Consider the following 20,186-nt stretch of genomic DNA (forward strand, 5'->3'; position numbering starts at 1 on the left):
AGGTGGGAAGAGGGAAGATGGAAGAGCCAAATTTAGGCTTCTGGGTTCTTCGCTGCTCATCACCAAGGCAACTACGTTGCTACGGCAACGGCTAAGGCAGCACCGCCTCTTTCACTTACCTCGTGGGCTGCCATCACCTCCAAACCACCCAGACACTTCCGCATGGGGGGAGGTGCGGGCCTCTGGGAACGGTTTAGAAGGCGGGAATTATTGCCACAGTAGCCAATCGAATGGGGCCTGCGACGAAGGACGCAAAGGAGGGGTCCGGACTTCTTTGGAGCTCGCCAAAGGGTGTCGAGAAGGACGGGCTCCAGTACCTTCCGCACCAGTTAGGGGCCGAGTGAGGAAGGGGGCGGGATCCGGGTGAGGCCGTACGGGGGCGGGACCCGGCGAAAATGCTGAGAGGATCCGCCCAGTTTCGCTGTTACCCAATAGAAAGCCTGAAAGCCTCTCAGGGCTGTTAGGGTGCCCAATGAGCATCGTCGCCAGGCCCCGGGGCCAGGCGTACCGAGCCAATCAGCGGCGGCGGTGGGCGGGCGCGGGCCGCATAGGCGGTGCGGTGGAGGCGGAGCGGGCGCTGCGGCAGGAGGGAAGATGGCGGACGAAGAGAAGCTGCCGCCCGGCTGGGAGAAGCGCATGAGCCGCAGCTCAGGTGCCGCGGGGGTCGGGGCTGGGGCGGGGCCGCGCGGGCCCGCGGAAGCGGGGCTCGAGCTCGCCCCTCGGACGCGGCGCCGCCGCCCGATTCCCGTGGGGTCTTGGCTCCTCCGCGTCTTCCCAGGGTAACGGCCCGGGCCCACCCCGTGGGGGCTGCGAACCTCAGGAGCGGGGATGCCGGAGGAAACTGAGGCAAGGGGCGGGACCGGAGAGACCCAGCGCGCTGCCCGGGGGGTGAAGGGCCGGTGATCCCGCTGCACTCCCTCGGGTGATGGCCTTGGCCCTGCCGATCCGGCTGATACATGTTGGCCTGATGCACCTGACGTCCCCGGGGAACGTCTCTGCACTCCGCTGGGCCCAGGGGGCACCCCCGGGAAGGACACCCCAACCCCATGCTCAGGGCGTGGCCCCAGGGTGTTGCCCGGCCTCGGGTGCACAACCTACTCCTGCTAACCCGCCCGCCATCCCCACCCCATCTAATGCTGAGTCCGCCCGGTGGTGTTCTGCCTGAGGATGGACCCTGTGCTGGGAGTCCGATTTAAGGCTTATCCACAGTTATAATATCAGTAATAGGGCACGTTCTTCTCACCGCTCAGCATTGTGCCAAGTGTGTTTTGTGTTCTCTCTCTGAATGACCACAACTCTGGGAGGTAGGTAGTTACTACCCCTATTTTGCAGGTGAGGAAAGTGAGGTCAGAAAAGTTAAGGAACTCACCCAAGGTCATTCATTCCAGGGGGTGGGGTCTGGATTAGAAGTCTGACTGCAGAGCCCCCTGCCCTTGTCAGTAAAGACTAGTGAGTGAGGAGGGCCCAGCACCTCACCGCACTGCCTCCATAACCCATAAAAATCAGAGTCACAATGATTTCTGTTAATTGAATGCCAGGCCTCTGATGAGCATTTCCCATATATCATCACTGTTCTCCACATTAACCCTGTGAAGTTATGTCCTTAATTCTCTCACTTCACCCCCACTTTTCAGATGAGAAAGCCAAGGTTCAGGGAGACAGAGGCCATTGCTAAGGTTTTAGAGTCAGTCACTGGCTCAGCTCTCACCCAGCCTGCTCCAGCCCTGCAGCATGAATCTGATGCTCTGCCCAGTTCTGGGCCCCTTCTCTTGCCATTTCTGCTTGATTCCACCCTGATGGTTTTCCTCAGGGGTGACATCAGCTCTTCGTGGTGCTGGGTGCAAGTCGTCCATGCAACCCAGGCAAAATCTCAGCCCCTGGAATCATGCCTGGGCTCTCCTGGGTCCTACTTCAGTCTTCTCGCTTGCTGCCTTCACTCCTTCTCCTCAGGCCCTGGGTGACGTCTGGCCCCCCAGGAGTGCTGGTCCCTAGTTGTGCAGCAATGTGCACTGGGTGCGGGTTAAGAACAGAGCTTTTGTGTTTGACAACCTGGGTATGATTCCTGCCTCCATCCATTTGTGCCTGGAGCAGAGTGTACACTCAGGAAACATTACCAAAGATCTGGAAGGTGAGGCCTCATTTCTGTCGTCTCCATAAAATGGAGATGATCACTGTCACACTCCTAGTGTGCCCTAGGCACTACCCTAAGTGTGGTTAAGAGCTATGAGCTCACTCATTGCTTAGAACAACCCTAGAGGAAGGGACTATCGTTAATCTGCATTTTACAGGTGACAAAATCGAGGCCCAGAGAGGGTAGCTCACACAGTGAATGACAGAGGTGACAGAGCCAGATTTAAACAGGCAGCCTGGCCACTGAGTACATGCTCCGAGCCACTCCCTCCCCCCCCCCACCCCGGCTTCCTCTCTCCTGTCACTCTGGGTTATTTTCCTCTTTGAAGTCACCCATAACTAAAGTTATTTCATTGTCTTGTTTGCTTGTCTTGTGCCTGTCTGTTCCAACACCTAGAATGTTAGCTCCCTAAGGGCCTGTAGCGCGGGGTGGACACAGTGGATTTGTTGAGCGAAGGCATCCCATTGGCCAGTGCCTAATTTTGGCCTCAGGGTGGTATCCTTTGAGCAGGTCCCAGCTGAATCCCTGCCTACCCCTCCTCCAGGCCGGGTATACTACTTCAATCACATCACTAACGCCAGCCAGTGGGAGCGGCCGAGTGGCAACAGCAGCAGTGGCAGCAAAAATGGACAGGGGGAGCCCACCAGGGTCCGCTGCTCACACCTGCTCGTCAAGCACAGCCAGTCACGGCGGCCCTCGTCCTGGCGGCAGGAGAAGATCACCAGGACCAAGGAGGAGGCCCTGGAGCTGATTAATGGTGAGCAGGGCTGGAAACAGCTTAGGGGGGAATGTATGTGTGTGGAGGGGTGTCCTCTCCTTGGGAGCCAGAGCCAGCCTTGTAGAAATCACACCAAACCCTTCACCCCAGCCAACTCAGCTGTCAGTGTTGGCTGACACAGAAGTGCCTGAACATGACACGAGCCTGGACCACACAGCTGCCTCTTCTTTTTCTTTCCGTCTGGCATTCGAGGGTGAGCCAGGTTAGGAGGGGAGGACCCAGCCTTGGGGGCTGGCAGACCTGGGTTCCGATGGTAGCTATGCCCCGTAAGCTCCAGGACCTTGGGGGACTTGGATAACCTCCTTGAGACTCAGTTTTCACCTCTGTGAAATGGGTGTTGTCCCACACCTGCCCCTGAAGCCCATTAGGCCAGTTCAGTGAGGTGAGAGTGTTTGGTGACCGGTGGGCCCTCAGTCAGTGGGAGCCGTTGGTGGTGGTAATGACATCAGACAGCGTTCTGGGGCACATAGGTGGGTGGGTCAGGAGGGAGGTTGGAAAGGTCACAACAGAGAACTTGCTAGCAGAGTCAGTGACTTACTTCTGCCCTGAGAAAGGAGGCTCTTCCTGTCCGTTCTGTGTTTCCTCCACACTCTAGAGCAGTGGTGAGTACACGAACTTTTTCTTTCAAGGCCAGATGGTAAATATTTTAGGTTTTGCAGGCTGCACAACTCTGCTTTGTAACTGACGGCAGCCTGAGATAATACATACACAAGTGGGTTGCGTGTGTCAATATCACTTGATGAAAACAGCAGCATTTCGCCCATTACGGCCGTCAGTTGCAGAACCCTGGTGTAGAGCTGCCTAGCCTGGCAGCCACTACCCACACATGGCTGTTTCCATTTACATTAATTAAAACTAAGTCATATTAAAAATTGGTTCCTCACACTGGCCGCACTTCAAGTGCTCAGTAGCCACATGTGGCCAGCGGCTGCCCTCTTAGCTCAGACCTAAAACACTTCCATCCTTACAGGAAGCTCTGTTAGACAGTGATGGTCTGGATCTCACGTGTGGTGTCCTCACTCAGGCTCTGCCACCACAGACCCCAGACCCGTCCTGGGCTGCTCTTACCCCCATATGACCCAGTGCCTCCCCCAGACCCAGCCGGCCCGAGTGCCCATCTGGCTCTGCCCTGCCCTTTCTAAACATCCCTGAACCCGTCTTTTCACTTGTAAAGTTAGTATTTCTATAATAGAACTTACGCCTCGTGGGATAGTTGTGAAGACTGTGAGCCGATACGGTACAGCACGAATAACAGTTCTGGGGTCTAGTAAATGTTCTCTAATTGCTAGCGGGCGTGATGAGTGTTGTTATGAGCACAGGCCTGGCAAAGTGCACTCGGTCAGTGTTGGCTGTTTTACTGTCACCTCACCTGGTCCAGTATTTGGCCTCCGGGGCATTACTTACACACACACACACACACACACACACACGGTGCGATGTCGGGCTTCTGCGAGCCTCACACCTCAGCGTTACAGAGAGAAGCAGAATTCATGCACAGAATCTGGAAGGCAGATTAAAGAGCTCGCCTCCTGAGCTTCGTGAGGACGGGGACTGGCTCTCTTCCCACCATAGTCCCACCACTCAGCACACAGCCTGGCCTACAGTCAGTGCTCATGGCCTTGTTTCAGGAACCAGCGGGAAGCGAGAAGGATTCCTAGCAGAGGAAGTGGCAGAGGTAAAGGCCTGGGGCAAGACCGTAGCCAGGACGCTGGGGAACGCCGTGCAGGCAACCGAGGGGGATGAGACCCTCCAAGGGCACGTCCCAGCAAGGTTGAGGGGGGCCCTGAGTGAGGTGAAGGGTTTGGGTCCTTTCTGGAGACAGCCGGAAACATGGCCACGTATGATGGGGGGACGGCCCTGCTTTGCTTTACTTTCAGGAAAGAGCTGTGTGGCTGGAGTGTGAAGGGCCAGGGAAGCGGGAGGGCTCAGAGCCCAGGCTGTTTGGGTCGAGCAGTGAGCAGTGAGAGGGGTCTGGCTGCCCCAGGGGAAGAGGAGGAAGTAGGTGGGGAAAGCCCAGAGAATCACGAGGTGACTTGGGTCTTCCCAGCTCAAGTGGTCCCTGTTCTGAGGCTTCTGGACCCACCAGAGTGGGCAAGAGAACAGGCATTTGGAGATTGAGTGTCAGGAGGTGCCACGACTGGTGGAGGGGACTTGGGAAGAGGGGCAGTCTGGGGAGGGACTCATTAAGTCTGAGGGGCCCACGGGAGAGCCATTGGGGGGCCAACTGGGAGAGGGTCTAGATTCAGCAGAGAAGCCAGACCAGAGACAGAGATCTTTGGGACAACCTTGGCAAGAGATGGCAGGAGGCTGAGGCAGGAGGGCGTGGGGAGATCTGAGCATGGCTGGGAAGGTAGGCTGTCAGGCCATGGGGACTGCCTGGGAGGGGTGAGGGTGCTTCCCGGTGTCCAGGATGGACAAGCATGCGCCTGATGGGCCGATGCTGTGGTGGGAGCCTGGGGGTGCTGAGGTCAGCTTAGGTCTTGGAGAATGGGGATCGAGGAAGTGCTCCCAGGAAGCAGCCGGGCCCTGGGGCCTAACCCTAAGTCGGTGCAGACTCAGGCGTGTTAGCAGGGGCTGGACGCACAAACCTGCACAGATGGCCTGGGGGAAGCCAGGGGAGGACCTGTCGTTACAGGCAGTGCGACCTGATGGGTCAGGGAGGGGAGAAGGAGCAGATTCTGGAGAGGTCTGGAGGCAGAATCAGGACTGGGTAACGGGTTAGCTGGGCGGGGTGGGGTGAGGTCAGAACCAGTGTGGCTCACCCTGGAGTCACACACAGATGGAGTCTGGTGCCAGCCGTGTGGCCTTGGCTGCATCAGCTGGAACGGGGGCAGGACGGCCATGAGATCCAGGGGCCAGCCAGGGGCGGGCTGCTCCGTAGAGCAGTGGGCTCAGTGCCAGGCGCTTGCTGTCTACAAGGGACCCCGGTCATGCAGACGTGTGTGGTTGGGGTCCAAAGTCTGGACAGAGCATCTGCTGCTTCCCTGAAAGAGCTCTGGGCAGCCTGGTGGGACTCAGATGGGATTCGGGAGCCTGGTGGGTCCCACATGTAGACCCTGCAGTGACCTTGGCCTATTTACTCAGTGTCTTGAGATGGGGCTGGGACGGCCCCCCTCGGGGGTCATCAGGAGAGCACAGTGAGACAGCCTGGGCCGTGGTGTGCTTCGTAACCAGACACTCGTGTGCCCTGTCAGCAAGCTTGGGGCGTCCAGGCCTGGTTTTCTCTTCTGTGAAAGAGGATGTTCCCTCTGTCCTGGGCTTGTTCCAGGTGATCAGATCAGGATCGGGGCTCGGATCTCATCGGTACCCGCTGAGGTCTAGTGCTCCCCACTGCCCCGAGGGGACGGGCTGCCTGCAGCAAGAACCAGTGTGTCCGCGTTTTGGGGGAGGCTCCTTTTCCTCTGCAGCTGCTGGGCTGTGGCCAGGCCCTGTCAGGGATCTGAGGACCAGCTGCCTGTCATTGCCCGTGTCCTTGTCTAAGGAGGCCAGGCTCTGGAGAAGCCCTCTCCGCCTGCTCCCCATCCCTCCAGCCCCACATGCCCAGGGCCTGAGGGTCCCAGGGAGGCCCTGGTGTGAGCAGCAGTCCCCTCAAACATACTCGTACCCAGGGTCTGAGGGTCAGTGAGCACCTTTGGCCTAGTGTCCCCAACCAAGCTCGGTGAGTCCCTTCCAGCCTGCTGGCTTCAGGCTGGCTCTCTGGTCTCTCTGGGCCCCTCCCGCTGGATCTTGGGTCTTCTGGGATGGCAGATCTAATCCTGTCACCTTTTTCTCTGTCCAGGCCCCTTCCCTAGTTTGTCTCTAAACCTTTTTAGGGGCGCCTGGGTGGCTCAGTCGGCTAAGCATCCAACTCTTGATTTTGGCCCAGGTCACGATCTCAGGGGCGTGAGATCGAGACCCACGTTGGGCTCTGTGCTGGGCATGGAGCCTGCTTAGGATTCTCTCTCCCTCTCTCTCTGCCCCTCCCCTCCTCTAAAAAAAAACCAAAGAGTCAGAGACCACCCCATTTGTTCACTCACTTTCCCCTAAATGCGGTGTATTAACTCAGGGTGCTCTAACGGAATACCACAGGCTGGGTATTTATTTCCCACAGTTCTGGGGCTGGAAGTCTGAGATGAAGGTTCTGACCAATTCAGTTTCTGGTGAAGACTGTCTTCCTGGCTTGTAGACTGCTCTCTTCTCGCACTGTGCTCCCGCAGCCTTTCCTGGGCGTGTGCACATGGGGGATGAGACATGGAGCTCTCTAGCGTCTCTTCTTGTAAGGACACTAATCCTATGGGATTGGGGGCCTCCCTTATGACCTCATTTAACCCTGACCACTTGCATGAAGACCCATCTCTAAATATAGTCACATTGGGGATTGAGGCTTCAACTAATGAATTTGAGGGGATACAATTCAGTCCCCAACATACGGACAGACAGCTAGTAACCATCAGAAGCTTGCTCTGTACCAGGCACTGGGCCAGCAGGAACTACCCCTCCTGTTAGCCCTCCAAGGTGGGAGCTGCTATCATTAGCCCATTTTACAGGCCAGGCAAGTAAGGCTCCAAGAGGCGGTCAGCCACCAGGGTCACCAAGCTCAGGAGGGATAGAGCTGAGGTCTGAATGCGACAGCAGGGGGTCCAGAATTTGGCCTCCTCGGCCTCAGAGATGCACTGAGCAGGCCAGCCTGTGATCTACCCACAGCAACAGGTGCCCTTCTGTCAAGCAGCTAGTTTCAGGGGCTCCTGAACTCCCCGAAGCAGGTGGGAGTTCCCTGCTTCAGACTCGGAGCTCCTTGAGAGGCCGCCCCTGGGTCGAGCCCCGTTGGATGGGTGCCGTCTTGGTGAGGGGTGTTGAGGCAGGCAGGCCAGGCCAGGGCATTGCCGGGAGGGCGGCAGGGGGCGTCTGGTAGGTGCTTCCTTTTCTCCCCCTCTTGAACCTTTTGATCTGAGGTGCACAGAGAAAAGACATGAGGTTCCACCTTTCCGACCTAAAGAGCGGAGGGTGGATCCCTGTCCCTCCTTCCCCGTGGCCTGTTTCTGTCTCATTTATTCATGAATTCCTTCAGCATTAGCGAGCACCTGTTCTGTGCACAGAGCTGGGTTCGGGGAAACAGCAGTGAGCAAGGCCAGCCGGTCCTGCCCTCCCAGTCCGAGGCGGGTGGCAGACACACAGACAGGACACTGGCAAATGCAGGGAGGCACTCACACAGTGGGGGGGTCTTAGGAAGGGCTCCTGGGGGAGGCCAAAGGACAACAAGCGAGCTTCCTGTGGGAAGAGACCATTAAGCAGAGGCCTCAAGGTGGTGGGGGCAGAGCAGGACTGGGAGAGACCTCCTAGGGAAGGAATAATACTGAGCCGGGGGGATGCACAGGGGTCTGAGGGTCCCCTTGCATCTTGGCTTGTGGCCCGATTGCTGCAAATCAGCTTCTAGAAAGGAGAGATCAGAAAGGAGTGGTTTTACTTTTTTAATCACTTGAGGCTCCTATCCAAGCAGAGTATTTTCTGAGAGTTGGCTGGTCAGAGGAAGATTTGGGTGCTGTGAACAATGGCGGGCAAAAGCTTGGCTTTTATTTGAGTTTTAGGCTGATCTCTGTCTGTGTGCCTTGGCCAGGCCATCTAGTCTCGGGGATCTCTGCAGACTCGTGGCCCCAGCTCCTGGAGGCTGCGGCCAGGTGGTGCTTGTACGGGGCTCGGGGCAGGGCCTAGCGCCGCAGGTGCTGGGCATGCGCGGACAGGTACCGCGGGGAGCCCTGTGTGTTCAGGATCCCGCGGCCCCTGGATCGAGGTCCAGACAGAAGGGAGACGAGGAAGAATCTCGAGGCTGCCCAGGTGAGGCGGAGAGATGACCAGAAGTCCAGGGAGCGGAAAAGGAGTGGGGCCTTCATGATGTCTGCTTCAGGGTGGATCACGGGTGGATGCAGCTGGCATAGGGGGGCCACCCGGCAGCCCCAGGGGCATGTGCAGCCACACCAGGGCGTTACAGGGGGACACCATCGCTGCCCGCGGAGGGCGGGGCTTGTGTGGCGTCGGCGAGCCTTTCTCACCAGGCAGCGTATCACACTGACGACCAGACCAGACGGACACATACAGGCGAGGGAGCCCGGGGATGGGCAGATCACACAGAAACGGGGAACCTTATCACTGAGATGCACAGCCCTCATGGACGGGGATCTGTGACAGCAAGTGACATCTGTCAAGGTCTGCGTGCCAGGCACTGTGCTGTGTGTCTCTGTGGCCTGCGGGCAGGTGACTAATGGTTCAGAGGCAAAGGGATGGGGAGGACATGATGAGTGACGGGGACGTGGGGAAGGCAGAGGTGACGGGGCCAGGCGCAGAAGCAGCCAAGCAGATCAGCTACCAGGACACTGGAAGCCGCTGCGCTGCGCAGTAAGATGGGCCGATAGGTGTGTTGTCACACTTGTGCTGTTTCGATTGTGGTCATGGTGAGGTTTGCACTAGCTCAGCATCCGGCAGATGGCCTGGCTGGGTGTCTGGGCCTCAGAGCACCAGGGAGATTAGCCAGCAGTGTCCCTGTGGTGCTCAGACAGGAGCAGTGGACGGAAGTGTCACGGGATGTTGAGAAGCCCACCGGCAGGTATGACAGGTGACCCTCACGTCCAGTGTGGGCTGGGTGGGTGTGCAAAATGTCCCCAGAAGAGTAGATGCCTGGAAAGCCACGTGGGACCAGCTGGAGGTGAGGGGCCATTCTGGTGGTTGGGGGCTCAGTGTCCTGGGAGCCCACCCGGTGGCTGCGCCGGTTTGGCGGGAATGCTCATTCATGTGCTCGGGCAGCTGGTTGGAGCAGGTGGGGGCATTTAGGGGAGGAAAGGATGGGTTCTGGCCCCAAGGGCTCCTGCCTGGACTCAAGAGTGAGTGGGGGCTCTTCCCCGCCAGGCACACACAGCCCTCCTGCGTGCTCTGCTCCCCACATGCTGCCCCTGGCCTCCCTCTCCCCCCCACCCCCGGGAGAATCAGTACCCAACCGGGAACAATTTGTGCCACACAGAGGGTGAATCCAGTGTGATGCCAACACACCCTTTTAGGGCAGCTGAGAGAACTGTGTCGGCTGCCTCTGGGGCCATAGCCCCTGGGAATGACACGTGTCCCACCTAGGCTGCCTTGTGATCTCTTCACGACACCCCAGGAAGCAGCCTGGGCCTTCCTCCCAAGTTGATACATTGGACAACTGAGGCCCAGGGCCTGAGGATTCAGCCGACTCCTATGGCAGAGCTGGCCTGGTGCCCCAGCCTCCTGCCTTTCTCTTGGAAGCATCTAGAAAATTTTCCCATCACCGCCCTGGGGGATCTTGGCAGGGACTCTGGGTCCCGGTGTCTCTTCAGTGTCTGCCCTGCCTTCTGCTCTCCTCCCCAACAGGGCCCAGAGGTAGATTTTTTTTCCCCCAAAGTATGTGTTGGGGGGTGGGAAGAGGTCACGCTGTGTTCACGTTATGTTGGGGGGGAGCAGTAGGAGTGACAAAGGGAGCGGGGCTGGAGGAATGGGGTGTGAGACCAGCACTGAGGCCACCGTGGGGTCAGGGTGTGCACGCATGTTGGGGGGCCGGCATTTGCGGACGTGTGTGAGGCACATGTTCCCACGTGCGGGTGTGCAAAGTAGGGCAGGGGTTGCATGCCTCCCGAGGGAAGAGCCACCCTCCACCTGGAGCCCTCCACCCCGTCCTGCCCTGATTTTGATTCAAGGTCTCACCGCATGTCCCCATGTGGCGTCTGTCCGCAGGCTACATCCAGAAGATCAAGTCAGGAGAGGAAGACTTTGAATCTCTGGCCTCACAGTTCAGCGACTGCAGCTCGGCCAAGGCCAGGGGAGACCTGGGTGCCTTCAGCAGAGGTGCGCGAGGAGCGGGCACCGCCTAGCCCTAGAGGAACCTCGGTCCCAGCAGTGGGGGTCCCCCAGCCAGGAGGAGGTTGGGAGGGACAGCCCCGGCTGCACAGGCCTTCAGGGTCCACCAGGTGGCAGCATAGTCCCGCAAGCTTCAGAGGGACTCGCCCTGCTTGCGGGGTGGCAGGGCTGCGGAGCCTTCTGCCTGGTGTCCTTCCCTCCTGCGGTGGGGAGTCGGTCTGGGGGTCTCTCTGGGCAGTTGTCCCCATCATGGATCCAGCAAAGTGGGTACTTGCTGCCGTTTGCCTCTCCTCTGGTTGAGGGGTATAAGGCTGAGTCCTCTGAGAGCCCCAGGGCCCATCCCCGAGAATGCCCCTCCCAACACCACCCTCAGGAGTGGGAAAGCAGCGGTGAGGGGAGGAGTTTAGGCCTGTCTGGCTCAGGCAGTGGGAAGGGAGGAGCAGAGCGGATCAGACCACCTCCTCCTCCTTTCCCCCCCCTTCCCCCTCCATCCTGGGGTCAGCAGAGCACCAGGGAGGGGCCGGGATGGATGGGCTGAGGAGTGTGGGGAGAGCCAGCAAGGGGCTGTCAGCTGCCCACCCGCACCAGGAAGCAGGCGGGACAGATGATGCGGCAGGGGCTGGCAGCGGGGGGCCCTGGGAGACGAGTTCATCACTGAAATGTGCCTCCCAAGTGCGCGGCGGCGGCAGCTGCTCTGCCTGCCATCCCTCATGCTGTCCTCGGGCTTCCTGGGGCCTTCTTAATGGCCCCGCTGCCCTGCTGACAGGGCCATAAACCGCGTGATGGATGAGCACGGGGCCCAGCGCAGGTGGGAGCCCCATCTGCCCGCCCCACCTGGGCCTGGCCTGCGGCCGGGCGTTGATCCCCACACGCCACCCCTCACATTTCCCCAGGTCAGATGCAGAAGCCATTTGAAGATGCCTCCTTTGCACTGCGGACGGGGGAGATGAGCGGGCCCGTGTTCACAGATTCCGGCATCCACATCATCCTGCGCACGGAGTGAGGGTGGGGGTGGCTCAGTCCCGGCCTGCGGGGTCGGGTGGGGCGGGACGGGTGGCTGGGCCCACAGACTCTGCTCCCTGCTGTCAGCTGGCCAGTGGGTGCCCCTCCCTGCTGACGTCACAGTATTTATTGTTCCCAAAATGGCGGAGGGGAGCACTTCACCAGTGGGGCTCCCTCTGCCCCCAGCTGGGGCTGTCCCTGCCAGACTCCTCTCCCCTTTAGGAATTGACTTCAGAAGGGCAGGTGGGTGGGAGGCTCGCAGACTGAAAGGGTGGGGGTGACCTGTCCCCAAGAGAAGGCCTAGTCAGCTGAGCTGCCCCCTGTGTCCCTCCCCGCCACCCAAGTCCAGGGTGGGGGCAGGATGGCCTTGTTTCTGGTTATGCTATGTTCCTCTATTCAACTGCAAAAAGCAAATGCTCCACATGGGGCCCATGCTGCCCACCACCTTGGGGCCCTCACTGAGGGGCAGTGCAGCCCCCTTCGCACCCTTGATTAAACTTGGAACCACTACTGTGCTGTCCTGTGTCTCGTTCCCTCCCTGCTGAGGTGAGGGGGGAGCTGTCCGGAGCAGTCATCTTCCGCCATCCCTAGGGTCCAAGTATCCAGGCTGCATTTCCTCCCCAAGAAGCCTCCCTTCATCCTGGGCCTGGGGTGGGGGTAGGGGGTCCGAGAAGGGAAGTGGGGCACCAGTGAGTGTCCGTGGTGTTTCGACTTGGGTGTTTAAGAATGTTCTAGAATGCAGAGGCAGTGCCCTGACCTCACATCTCTGGATTCAGCAGGTCAGGGTGGAGCTGGGGATCTGCCGGGGGTCCTTGGAAAGCCAGACTGAAGCCCCCCTGCCCTGGGTCCCCTCTGTGTGTGCATGTGCACGGGCACACGCACACACACACACACACACACACACACACACACACACCCATCCGTATCCTCTAGATACAAGCCACTCCCAACTAGAACAGGTTACATCCAGCATCCTGAGGCCTGCTTTCCTGTTACCACAAATGCTTCTGGCAGGTTGTTCCTGGGTCCTGCCTCCTTCTCAGATGCTGTTACCTTAGCAACAAGGGACCAGCCAGGAAGGGAGGGGGGCTACTGCCAGGTGCCTCTGAAAGGGGGGATCCTGCCCAGCCCTCTGGGGGAGGGAGGCCCTATACTGGACCATGGGGAAAGGGCTGTCTTGGAGCAGAGGGGATGCCTATGGCCAAGCATGTGGAGGCCCCTCCCAGGTGGCCTGTGGGTGTGGCCCACCTGCTTTCTGTCACCTCCTCACAGCTACCCCTGTGCTGGGGCCTGGGCTGGGGGCCAGTTCAATCAAGGGGTTTATGGGCTTAGCCCACTCGGCCCCCCCTCATTTAATGGGAACCTGCCCAGATGGGGGCATGGCAGTCTAGCAGGGCTTGGGGACCTGAGCAAAAGAAGCCCTGCCCAGCCCCACCCCAAGGGAGGCCCCTAGGGCTGTGTCTCAAACAGTCACCTGGGCCAGCTCCCATCTGGCTGGTTTCTAGAGCAATCGCTCTCTGCTTGCTGCCTGCCAGAGTGTGTGTCATTAGGAAGGTTTAATGGGCTTCCTCTCCACTGTGGCGGGCTGGGAGGGGAGCGGCGGGCTGGCTGCACCTCCAGGCAGAATCCCCCATCCCCTGTGGGGGCCAGCGGGCAGGCAGCAGCACCCCCGTTTGCACCGACAATTCTGTAGGGTCGAGGGAGCGATGACACGCCTCCTGACCCCTGGAGCCTCTGGGAAGGAGCAGAAACGAAGGGGGTGGATGGGGGGGGGGCTGAGACGCTCCTGGGGGTGTTGTATATTTTCCCGTGTGGGGTTGACAGGAAAATGGTCTTTGTGGCATTCTCTGTCACTTCGGGCATCCATGCGTGTGCGCATGTGCGCACGTGCCCCCAAGCATGCGTGTGGCCATGTGACTCTAGTTATCCCCAGGTGTGTGTCCTGGGTGACACTAGGAAGTCCCCCTAACTGGGTGTGACCACCTTCCTCCGTGGACCTCCTCCTTCCTTTGTCTAGCTGTGCAGTGGCCTAAACGCAAACACAAAAGAATGTCGCTGTTAAATAAACGTGCCCCCGAGTCCACTCAGCGTCAGCGTGATGCATGGTTAAGTAGCTGTGGCTTCCCTCACCTGCTCCACATCCCCAGCCATGGCCTCCTGCCTGGAGGTCGGGTCGTAAATCCCAGGCCTTCTGGGTGGTGACAGCGGTGCAGTCTTCCCTCCTGTCCCCTCGTCTGGCATTTCCCAGCCCAAAATGCCTTGGGGCAGGGGTGGGGGGTGGGGTTCCAACCTTCTGCCACGTGCACCCGGTCAGGCTTCTGTGGCCACGCGGCAGGCCTGGGATGGGTCACCTCAACTTGGGGTAACGCAGGCACTGCCCCGTGGGCTACAAAGCTTCCCACTGTACCCAGGCCACACGTCTATGAGGCAGCAGAAGGCAGCATAAAGCACAAGGATCCTGGCCGGGGACAGGGGATGGGGGGGGGGGGGGGCGGAGGCTGTTTCTCCTGCCCATCCTTGGTCGGAACAAAAGCAACAAACGCAAAAGCGTCAGGAGCACTGGGCCTGCCTGTGTGTGTGGGAGAGGGAGAGGCCGGTTATGATGCCAGGCGCTTTGGGCATCTGCTGGAGGGCCCGCGTGCAGGGGTGACACGCACACCCACACCCACACCCAGGCCTGCGTTCCGTGCGCGTCTCCAGGGCCAGGCCTGTTTTGGACAAAGACGGAACTCGACAGCCCTCGGTTCCCGACCTTACTTTGGGAGTCGGAGAGACTAGTGAACCACTCTCCACCCGCACCGTCCTCATCTGGGGGATTTGCCTGCAAATAAATCCCTACAGGAGGGCTGGGCTGCAGAGGTCCTAAGTGTCCCCCAACTCTGTGCCTTTTTTTTAAAGCAGGTACAAAGTGCCTCAGTGGGCTTATGCAGGAATCCGTTCTTTTTCAATGTCAAACTTGTTCATTTAAATGGAAATTAATTGCTTTTCTTGAAGATTTCTTTAAAAATTGGTTTTAAATGAGTGCATTAGGCAGTCCTATTTATTATTCATTGGTTTCATTTGCAGTATGGCCCCTGTGTCCGGAGTTCCCGGAGATGCCAGCAAGGAGCGGAGATGATTTAATCAGAGAGGCCATTAATTAGAGATGGGCGGGGGGAGGGTAGCTCCCAGAAGAGCTGCTCTAGCTTCCTCCATGGTCTCAGGGGGGTGGGATCTAGGCCCCTGGGGCTCTTTACATAATATTCCTCTCCAGATTGAGTGGGGGCCATGTGGTGGGGCTAGCGTGGGGGTGGCAGTCAGCACTACCTCTCTTCCCATCCACCAGCCCCAGAGGCAACTCTCCCCACTCTTGCAGTCCGCCTCACCTTGGCCACCAGGGATCTGACTAAAATAAGGCCCCCATCTGTTCTTCCCCTTCTGTGCCGCCCCACTCCCCACCTTAGTCATATTACCAAGGCTCCTGAGGAATTGGCCTCTTCTCCAACCTCTTCTCGGCTCCCTCACTCTCCGTCCTGCCGCCCGTACTTCCTAGCTCTTCCTAGCTTTGCCGGTCCTTCCCAGGCACGAGCTCTGGTCTTCATGTTGGGGCCCATCTCTGCCCAAGCCCCTTCCCGAGAATGGGCTCCAGGCGGGGGGTTCAGCTGAAGGCACCCCAGTGCCCCTTCAGGCTGTTTCTACCTTTTTAGTAGTGAACTTAGAACAGGCGTGACTCATTTAAAATGATTTTGAAATTACAAAGCAAAAAGAGAAAAGGAAAAATCTTGTGCCCTACTCTCTCATACCTAAATTCTTAAAAGCTGCCAAATCGTTTAAAAAAAATTTTTTTTTAAGTTGCCAGATGGCTCAGTGATACACCAGCATGATCAATGAATGAAAAACCCATGATGGAGAGGATTCATTTGAGGCCTGTTTTCATCGTTGTGATAGAATTCTCGGTTGTTTGGATCAAATTGCCTTCAAACAAATTGTTTTCAAACAAAACTTTGGATTGGGTCTCCTCACCTGTCTTCCCAAAGAGCTCGCCCTGCCATGCTGCCCACCTGGCCCCCAGGCTGGGCTCCCCTGCCCTGGTGCACACAGCTTGTGGCCTGGGGCAAAGACACCCCCCCACATACACACTGGGATGGGTCTCCAGACTCACACTTAGCCTCCACCTTGCCTCTCTGCCCTCTGGGACACAAAGAGCAACCAAAGCCTCAAATGTCAAAGGTCCCGTTTATTCCAGCAACCTGGAAAGAAAGAGTGTAAATAAAAAAAGAAACCGATCCATGCACTCAAATCCTTGAAGGGGAGGATGGGGCTTGGAGGGAGGGCTGGGGGAATGGGTGGGAAGCAAGGAGGGAAGAGGGAGAGAGAGCGGCAGACAGGGAAAGAACTGGGGAGTCAGATCCATGAAAAGAAAGGGACATCAATAAAAAGGCGGAAAGAGTGAAGTATCAAAATCAGAGACCAACAAAAGAGAAAAGACACAGAGAGAATGCACTAGTAGAAATACAGGGGCAGAGAAGGAGAGCCCGGAGAAAGGGAGGGAGAGAAAAAAAGTGGACAGGAGAGGGGAGAGAGGGGCCGACAGAGACAGAAAGCTAAAGGGACCCCCGGCTGGCGGAGTCGAAGGGCCCCGGCCCCCCAGCACCCCCGGCGGCTGCCTGGGCTCCCGCAGCCGCTAGGGGTCCCCCGCGGTGCTGATGACGTGGAAGAGGGTGACATTGTAGAGCACCTGGTGGCCGTTGTTCCAGGTGTAGAGGGCGCGCTCCCGGGGGTTGTAATCCAGCATGGAGATGTGGGAGTACTGGTTGTGGAAGGGCACGTCCGTGTACTCGTAGCTGGACGTGTTGGTGAAGTAGGCGAAGTAGACCTTGGCCCCGGCCAGGTGCGAGTTGGTCACGTAGAGCACGCCGCAGATCATGAAGGCCTCGCCGGCGCTGCGCTTGGGGTAGCCGGTGTCCCAGGACCGCACGACCTCGAGGGTGTGCGGGTCCAGCCGGCTGACCACGATGTTGCCCGCGTTCTGGTTGGTGGTGTACACGGCCCAGAGCCCGCTCTCGTCCACCATGAAGTCCATGTCCGAGAAGCCGCCCCAGGAGTAGGGGAAGGTGTTGTTGTAGCCGGCCCCCGGCAGGCTCCTCTGCACCAGCACGGAGCGCGAGCGGAAGTGGTACTTGACCACCACGTTGCTCTGGTACTTGTTGTAGAACAGGGAGCCGTTGTACACCACGTGGCCCGTGCCTGCCCACGGCTGCGGCAGCAGGTGCTGGATAAAGTTCTGGCCTTTGATGAAGTCGCCCAGGGTGCGGAACTCCAGGACGCGCCGGCCCTTGTAATAGCCATCCATGTACCAGACCTACGGGAGAGCCGCGCGTCGCTGCGGAGCCCGCCGCCGCCGCCCAAACGCCCCCGCGGCCACACAGCAATCACGCGTGATCACGGGGGTCCACAGTCACTAAGGGGTCATGAATCAGTCTTGGGATGTCCAGTGACCACTCGTGACCGGTCATGGTCCCAGTAATGGGATCACTTGATCTGGAAACACCATTGGTCTTAAAACAGACACTTGCTACCTAAAGATCTGGGGAAATCGCGGTCCCTGGTGGCTCACGGGGCCCAGGAATTCACCGCTCATTGGAGATGGGATGGTTAGTGGTCACTGGACAGGCCTGGGGTGATGAGGTCACTTGAATTCACCCCTGTAGCCACAAGATGACCCGGCCTGCCGGCAGCATCTCCTCTGCCATCGTCACCTACTGTCGCCATGTCAGTCAGCAGGGGGGGCGCCCTCACTGGTGATTATTGGGCTAAGCGTCTTGAAAACTTTCATGCCAACACTCTCACAATCATTTTGAAGATAAGGAAATTGAGGCTCAGAGACATTAAGGAACCTGCCCAAGGTTCTCTAGCTAAGAATTTGGTGGCAGCAGGATGCAAATCCAAGTCTGATTCTGATTCCCAAACCCAAGGTCTTTACCACTTAATTGAACCACCATAGTCCCTGGGAGGCCAGTGATCAAGTGAGACAGTGGCTATTTACTACCTCTAGTCTGTGACACTCAGTGGTCACCTAGTGACCGACATTAGTCACTAGGATAGTCACTGGGCAGTTAGTGGATGGTTCCTGTGGGTCAGAGGTGATGGGCAATCGTGACCGTGGAGACCACTGGGAGTCCCAAGGTCAACAGACTTGGCTATTCTCACGGCTGGAAGGTCCTCGGTCACCTGGTGGGTACTAGACAGTTGGGAGGGCCAAGGGTCCTGGAGATCCTAGGACACTTCGGGCTAAAGAGAGGCATTGGTGTGGAATTGCTGGGCACCTGTGGACAACCACAGGCTGTCTCCCCCAGGCTCTGACCCCTGGAGTGGGCACAATCACTCACCCGGCTATCCGCACTGGGGGCCATTGTGTCGGTCATCCAGGAGCCGAAGCGGGACCCCATGGCCCGAATGGTGATGGGGTTACTGACCCCAGTCAGCTTCCCACAGCCTGGGAAGCAGGAACAGGGTAGATAAGAGTGGAGGATGGGAAGAGCCCAAGTGAGACAGGGCAAGGATGATGTGGTATGATCAAACTGGGAAGAGCTGGGACCAAGGGTGAGGGAGGATCCAGAAATCTGGTCCCAAGATGGAGTTAAGTTGAGGGTAAGGGGACTGGGAGTCAAGGATCACGGCCATTTCCAGTTTTGGGGTCTATTTTAGGCCTTGGGTAGAGAAGTCAAAGGTCAAAGTTTGGAAGTTAGAGGTCAAAACCATGTCCAGCTTCTGGGCACTTGGTGGTATTAGAGTTGGGCGTGGAGGTCAGGGATCAAAGTCAAGGGTCAAGGCATACCCAGCTTCTGGGCGCAGGCATGGAGCCGGGCCTCCAGGGCCATCACCCGCTGCTGCAGGTCCTCGTACCCGTAGGCGCCCATCTCCTCCTGGATGGCTGCAAGGCTGCTGGAGAGATTCCTCACCTCCTCCCGCAGGCGCACGATGGTGCGCGTGTCCGCCTTGTACTGCTCCAGGACTGAGCTCAAGGGCAGCAGCTCCGACATCCTGTCCTTCAGCTCCTGCCCACCAAGATGGAATCCTCACTGATCCTAACCCCTGACCTTTGACCCAGGCCTGACCCCAGCCTTAGACCCATAACTTCACCCCTTATCTCTGATGCACACCTGGCCCTTGACATCTAGTCCAAACTAGACCCTGGAGCCCAGCCTACCCTTGGTCCTTCCCAGACAGGACCCCACTCTTAGAACTAACGGACGCCAATACCAATTCTTCCCTTGACCTCTGACCTGACCCAGAAGGACCCACCTGGAAGCTCTTGGCTGAGAGGGACCCATCGGCAGCCCGGAGTCGTGCATCCAGGCTTCGCATGAGGGTCTCCATGCTGCGCACGTACTGGAGGTCACGGTACGTCCGCAACTCAAGGACCTCCATGGACTGGGAGACGTTCTGGACCTAGGAGCTTGGGAGGGTTAGGGAGAGCCAGACTCCTGCCCTCCCCAAGCCCTGAGATGCCACAGATGAGGCCTGGTGGAGCCGGAGGCACAGCACCCAACCAACGTGCTCCCCTGATCTTACGGCAACCTCCCGCCCGGTCTGGCCACGACCACCTCTCACCTCGCTCCCCGGTCCCCCGGCTTGCACTCTTGTCCCCCCACCCCCACAGTCAGTTCTTCACACAGCAGCCAGAGGGAGCTCTTCAAAAGGAAGACCGGATCACCTTCCCCAGCAGACCCTGCACCTGCCTCCTCTCCGTGTTCATCCCCTGCGACCACCAGCCCCCTTTCTTCTCTCAGACTCTAAGCTCCTTCGGTCCTCAGAGCCTTTCCAGTTGCCGATCCCTCTGCCGGGAGCGCTGTTCCCCTCGTCTTGCCATGCTGGCACCCTCAGCCTTCAGGCCTCATCTGTAGTGTCACCGTCTCGGAGTGGCCTTCCCTGACGCCCCTGCCTCCAGTAGCTCTCCATCCTCTCTCCCTTACGTGGTTATTTTCTTCCCAGCTACAGCTACGACTTGGAACATTCTTCTTCATCTGCCTCCTTCAGGTGAGATCCTCACGGGCAGACCCGTGTCTAGCTCGTCCACAGCAAAATCACCGGGGCCCAGCACCAGCCTAAACTAGATGCTCAGTACTTTTCAGCTACATGAATGAACTGAATCCCCTTGCCCTAGCCCCTCCTAACCCGGAACGAGGACCCCCTAGCTCCCACTTCCACCTGCCTAAGGTGAACATCACTTGGCTAAGGTGAGCTCTACCTGGTTAAAGTGAGCTCCCTGGTGAAGGTGCACTCAGAGACAGCACCAGGTGCTTGTGGAAACACACAGATTTTCCTGAACCCCTGTTCACACGACACTTGGAAGTTCTCAGAAACCCAACAGTCCAACACCCACCTTGGATGCCACAACATTTTTATAGCCATTGTCAACAATCAGGGGACCCCACGTGGATGTCCCAAACTGGC

At 58.3% G+C, this 20,186-nt stretch overlaps 2 protein-coding genes across 3 annotated transcripts in view; one reads left to right on the forward strand and one right to left on the reverse strand.

Moving 5' to 3' along the window:
* Window positions 1-562: 562 nt before the first annotated feature.
* Window positions 563-13,838, forward strand: PIN1 (peptidylprolyl cis/trans isomerase, NIMA-interacting 1). Its single transcript, XM_026481346.4, has 4 exons — window positions 563-652; window positions 2,676-2,888; window positions 10,626-10,736; window positions 11,642-13,838. The coding sequence occupies exons 1-4, from the start codon at window positions 595-597 to the stop codon at window positions 11,749-11,751; spliced, it is 492 nt and encodes a 163-aa protein (XP_026337131.1). The 5' UTR covers window positions 563-594; the 3' UTR covers window positions 11,752-13,838.
* Window positions 13,839-15,951: 2,113 nt separating this feature from the next.
* The window catches only part of OLFM2 (olfactomedin 2), a 59,586-nt gene continuing 55,351 nt past the window's right edge, over window positions 15,952-20,186 (reverse strand). For both annotated transcript variants that reach the window (XM_026481350.4, XM_057311511.1), the window contains exons 3-6: window positions 19,035-19,181; window positions 18,568-18,787; window positions 18,119-18,225; window positions 15,952-17,091 (exon numbers count right to left, since the gene is read on the reverse strand). In XM_026481350.4, the coding sequence (XP_026337135.1) occupies window positions 16,414-17,091; window positions 18,119-18,225; window positions 18,568-18,787; window positions 19,035-19,181 (1,152 nt within the window). In that variant the 3' untranslated portion in view covers window positions 15,952-16,413. The remainder of the gene's footprint in view (window positions 17,092-18,118; window positions 18,226-18,567; window positions 18,788-19,034; window positions 19,182-20,186) is intronic.

Source organism: Ursus arctos, unplaced genomic scaffold, assembly GCF_023065955.2.
Source record: "Ursus arctos isolate Adak ecotype North America unplaced genomic scaffold, UrsArc2.0 scaffold_14, whole genome shotgun sequence".
NCBI classification, from domain to species: domain Eukaryota; kingdom Metazoa; phylum Chordata; class Mammalia; order Carnivora; family Ursidae; genus Ursus; species Ursus arctos.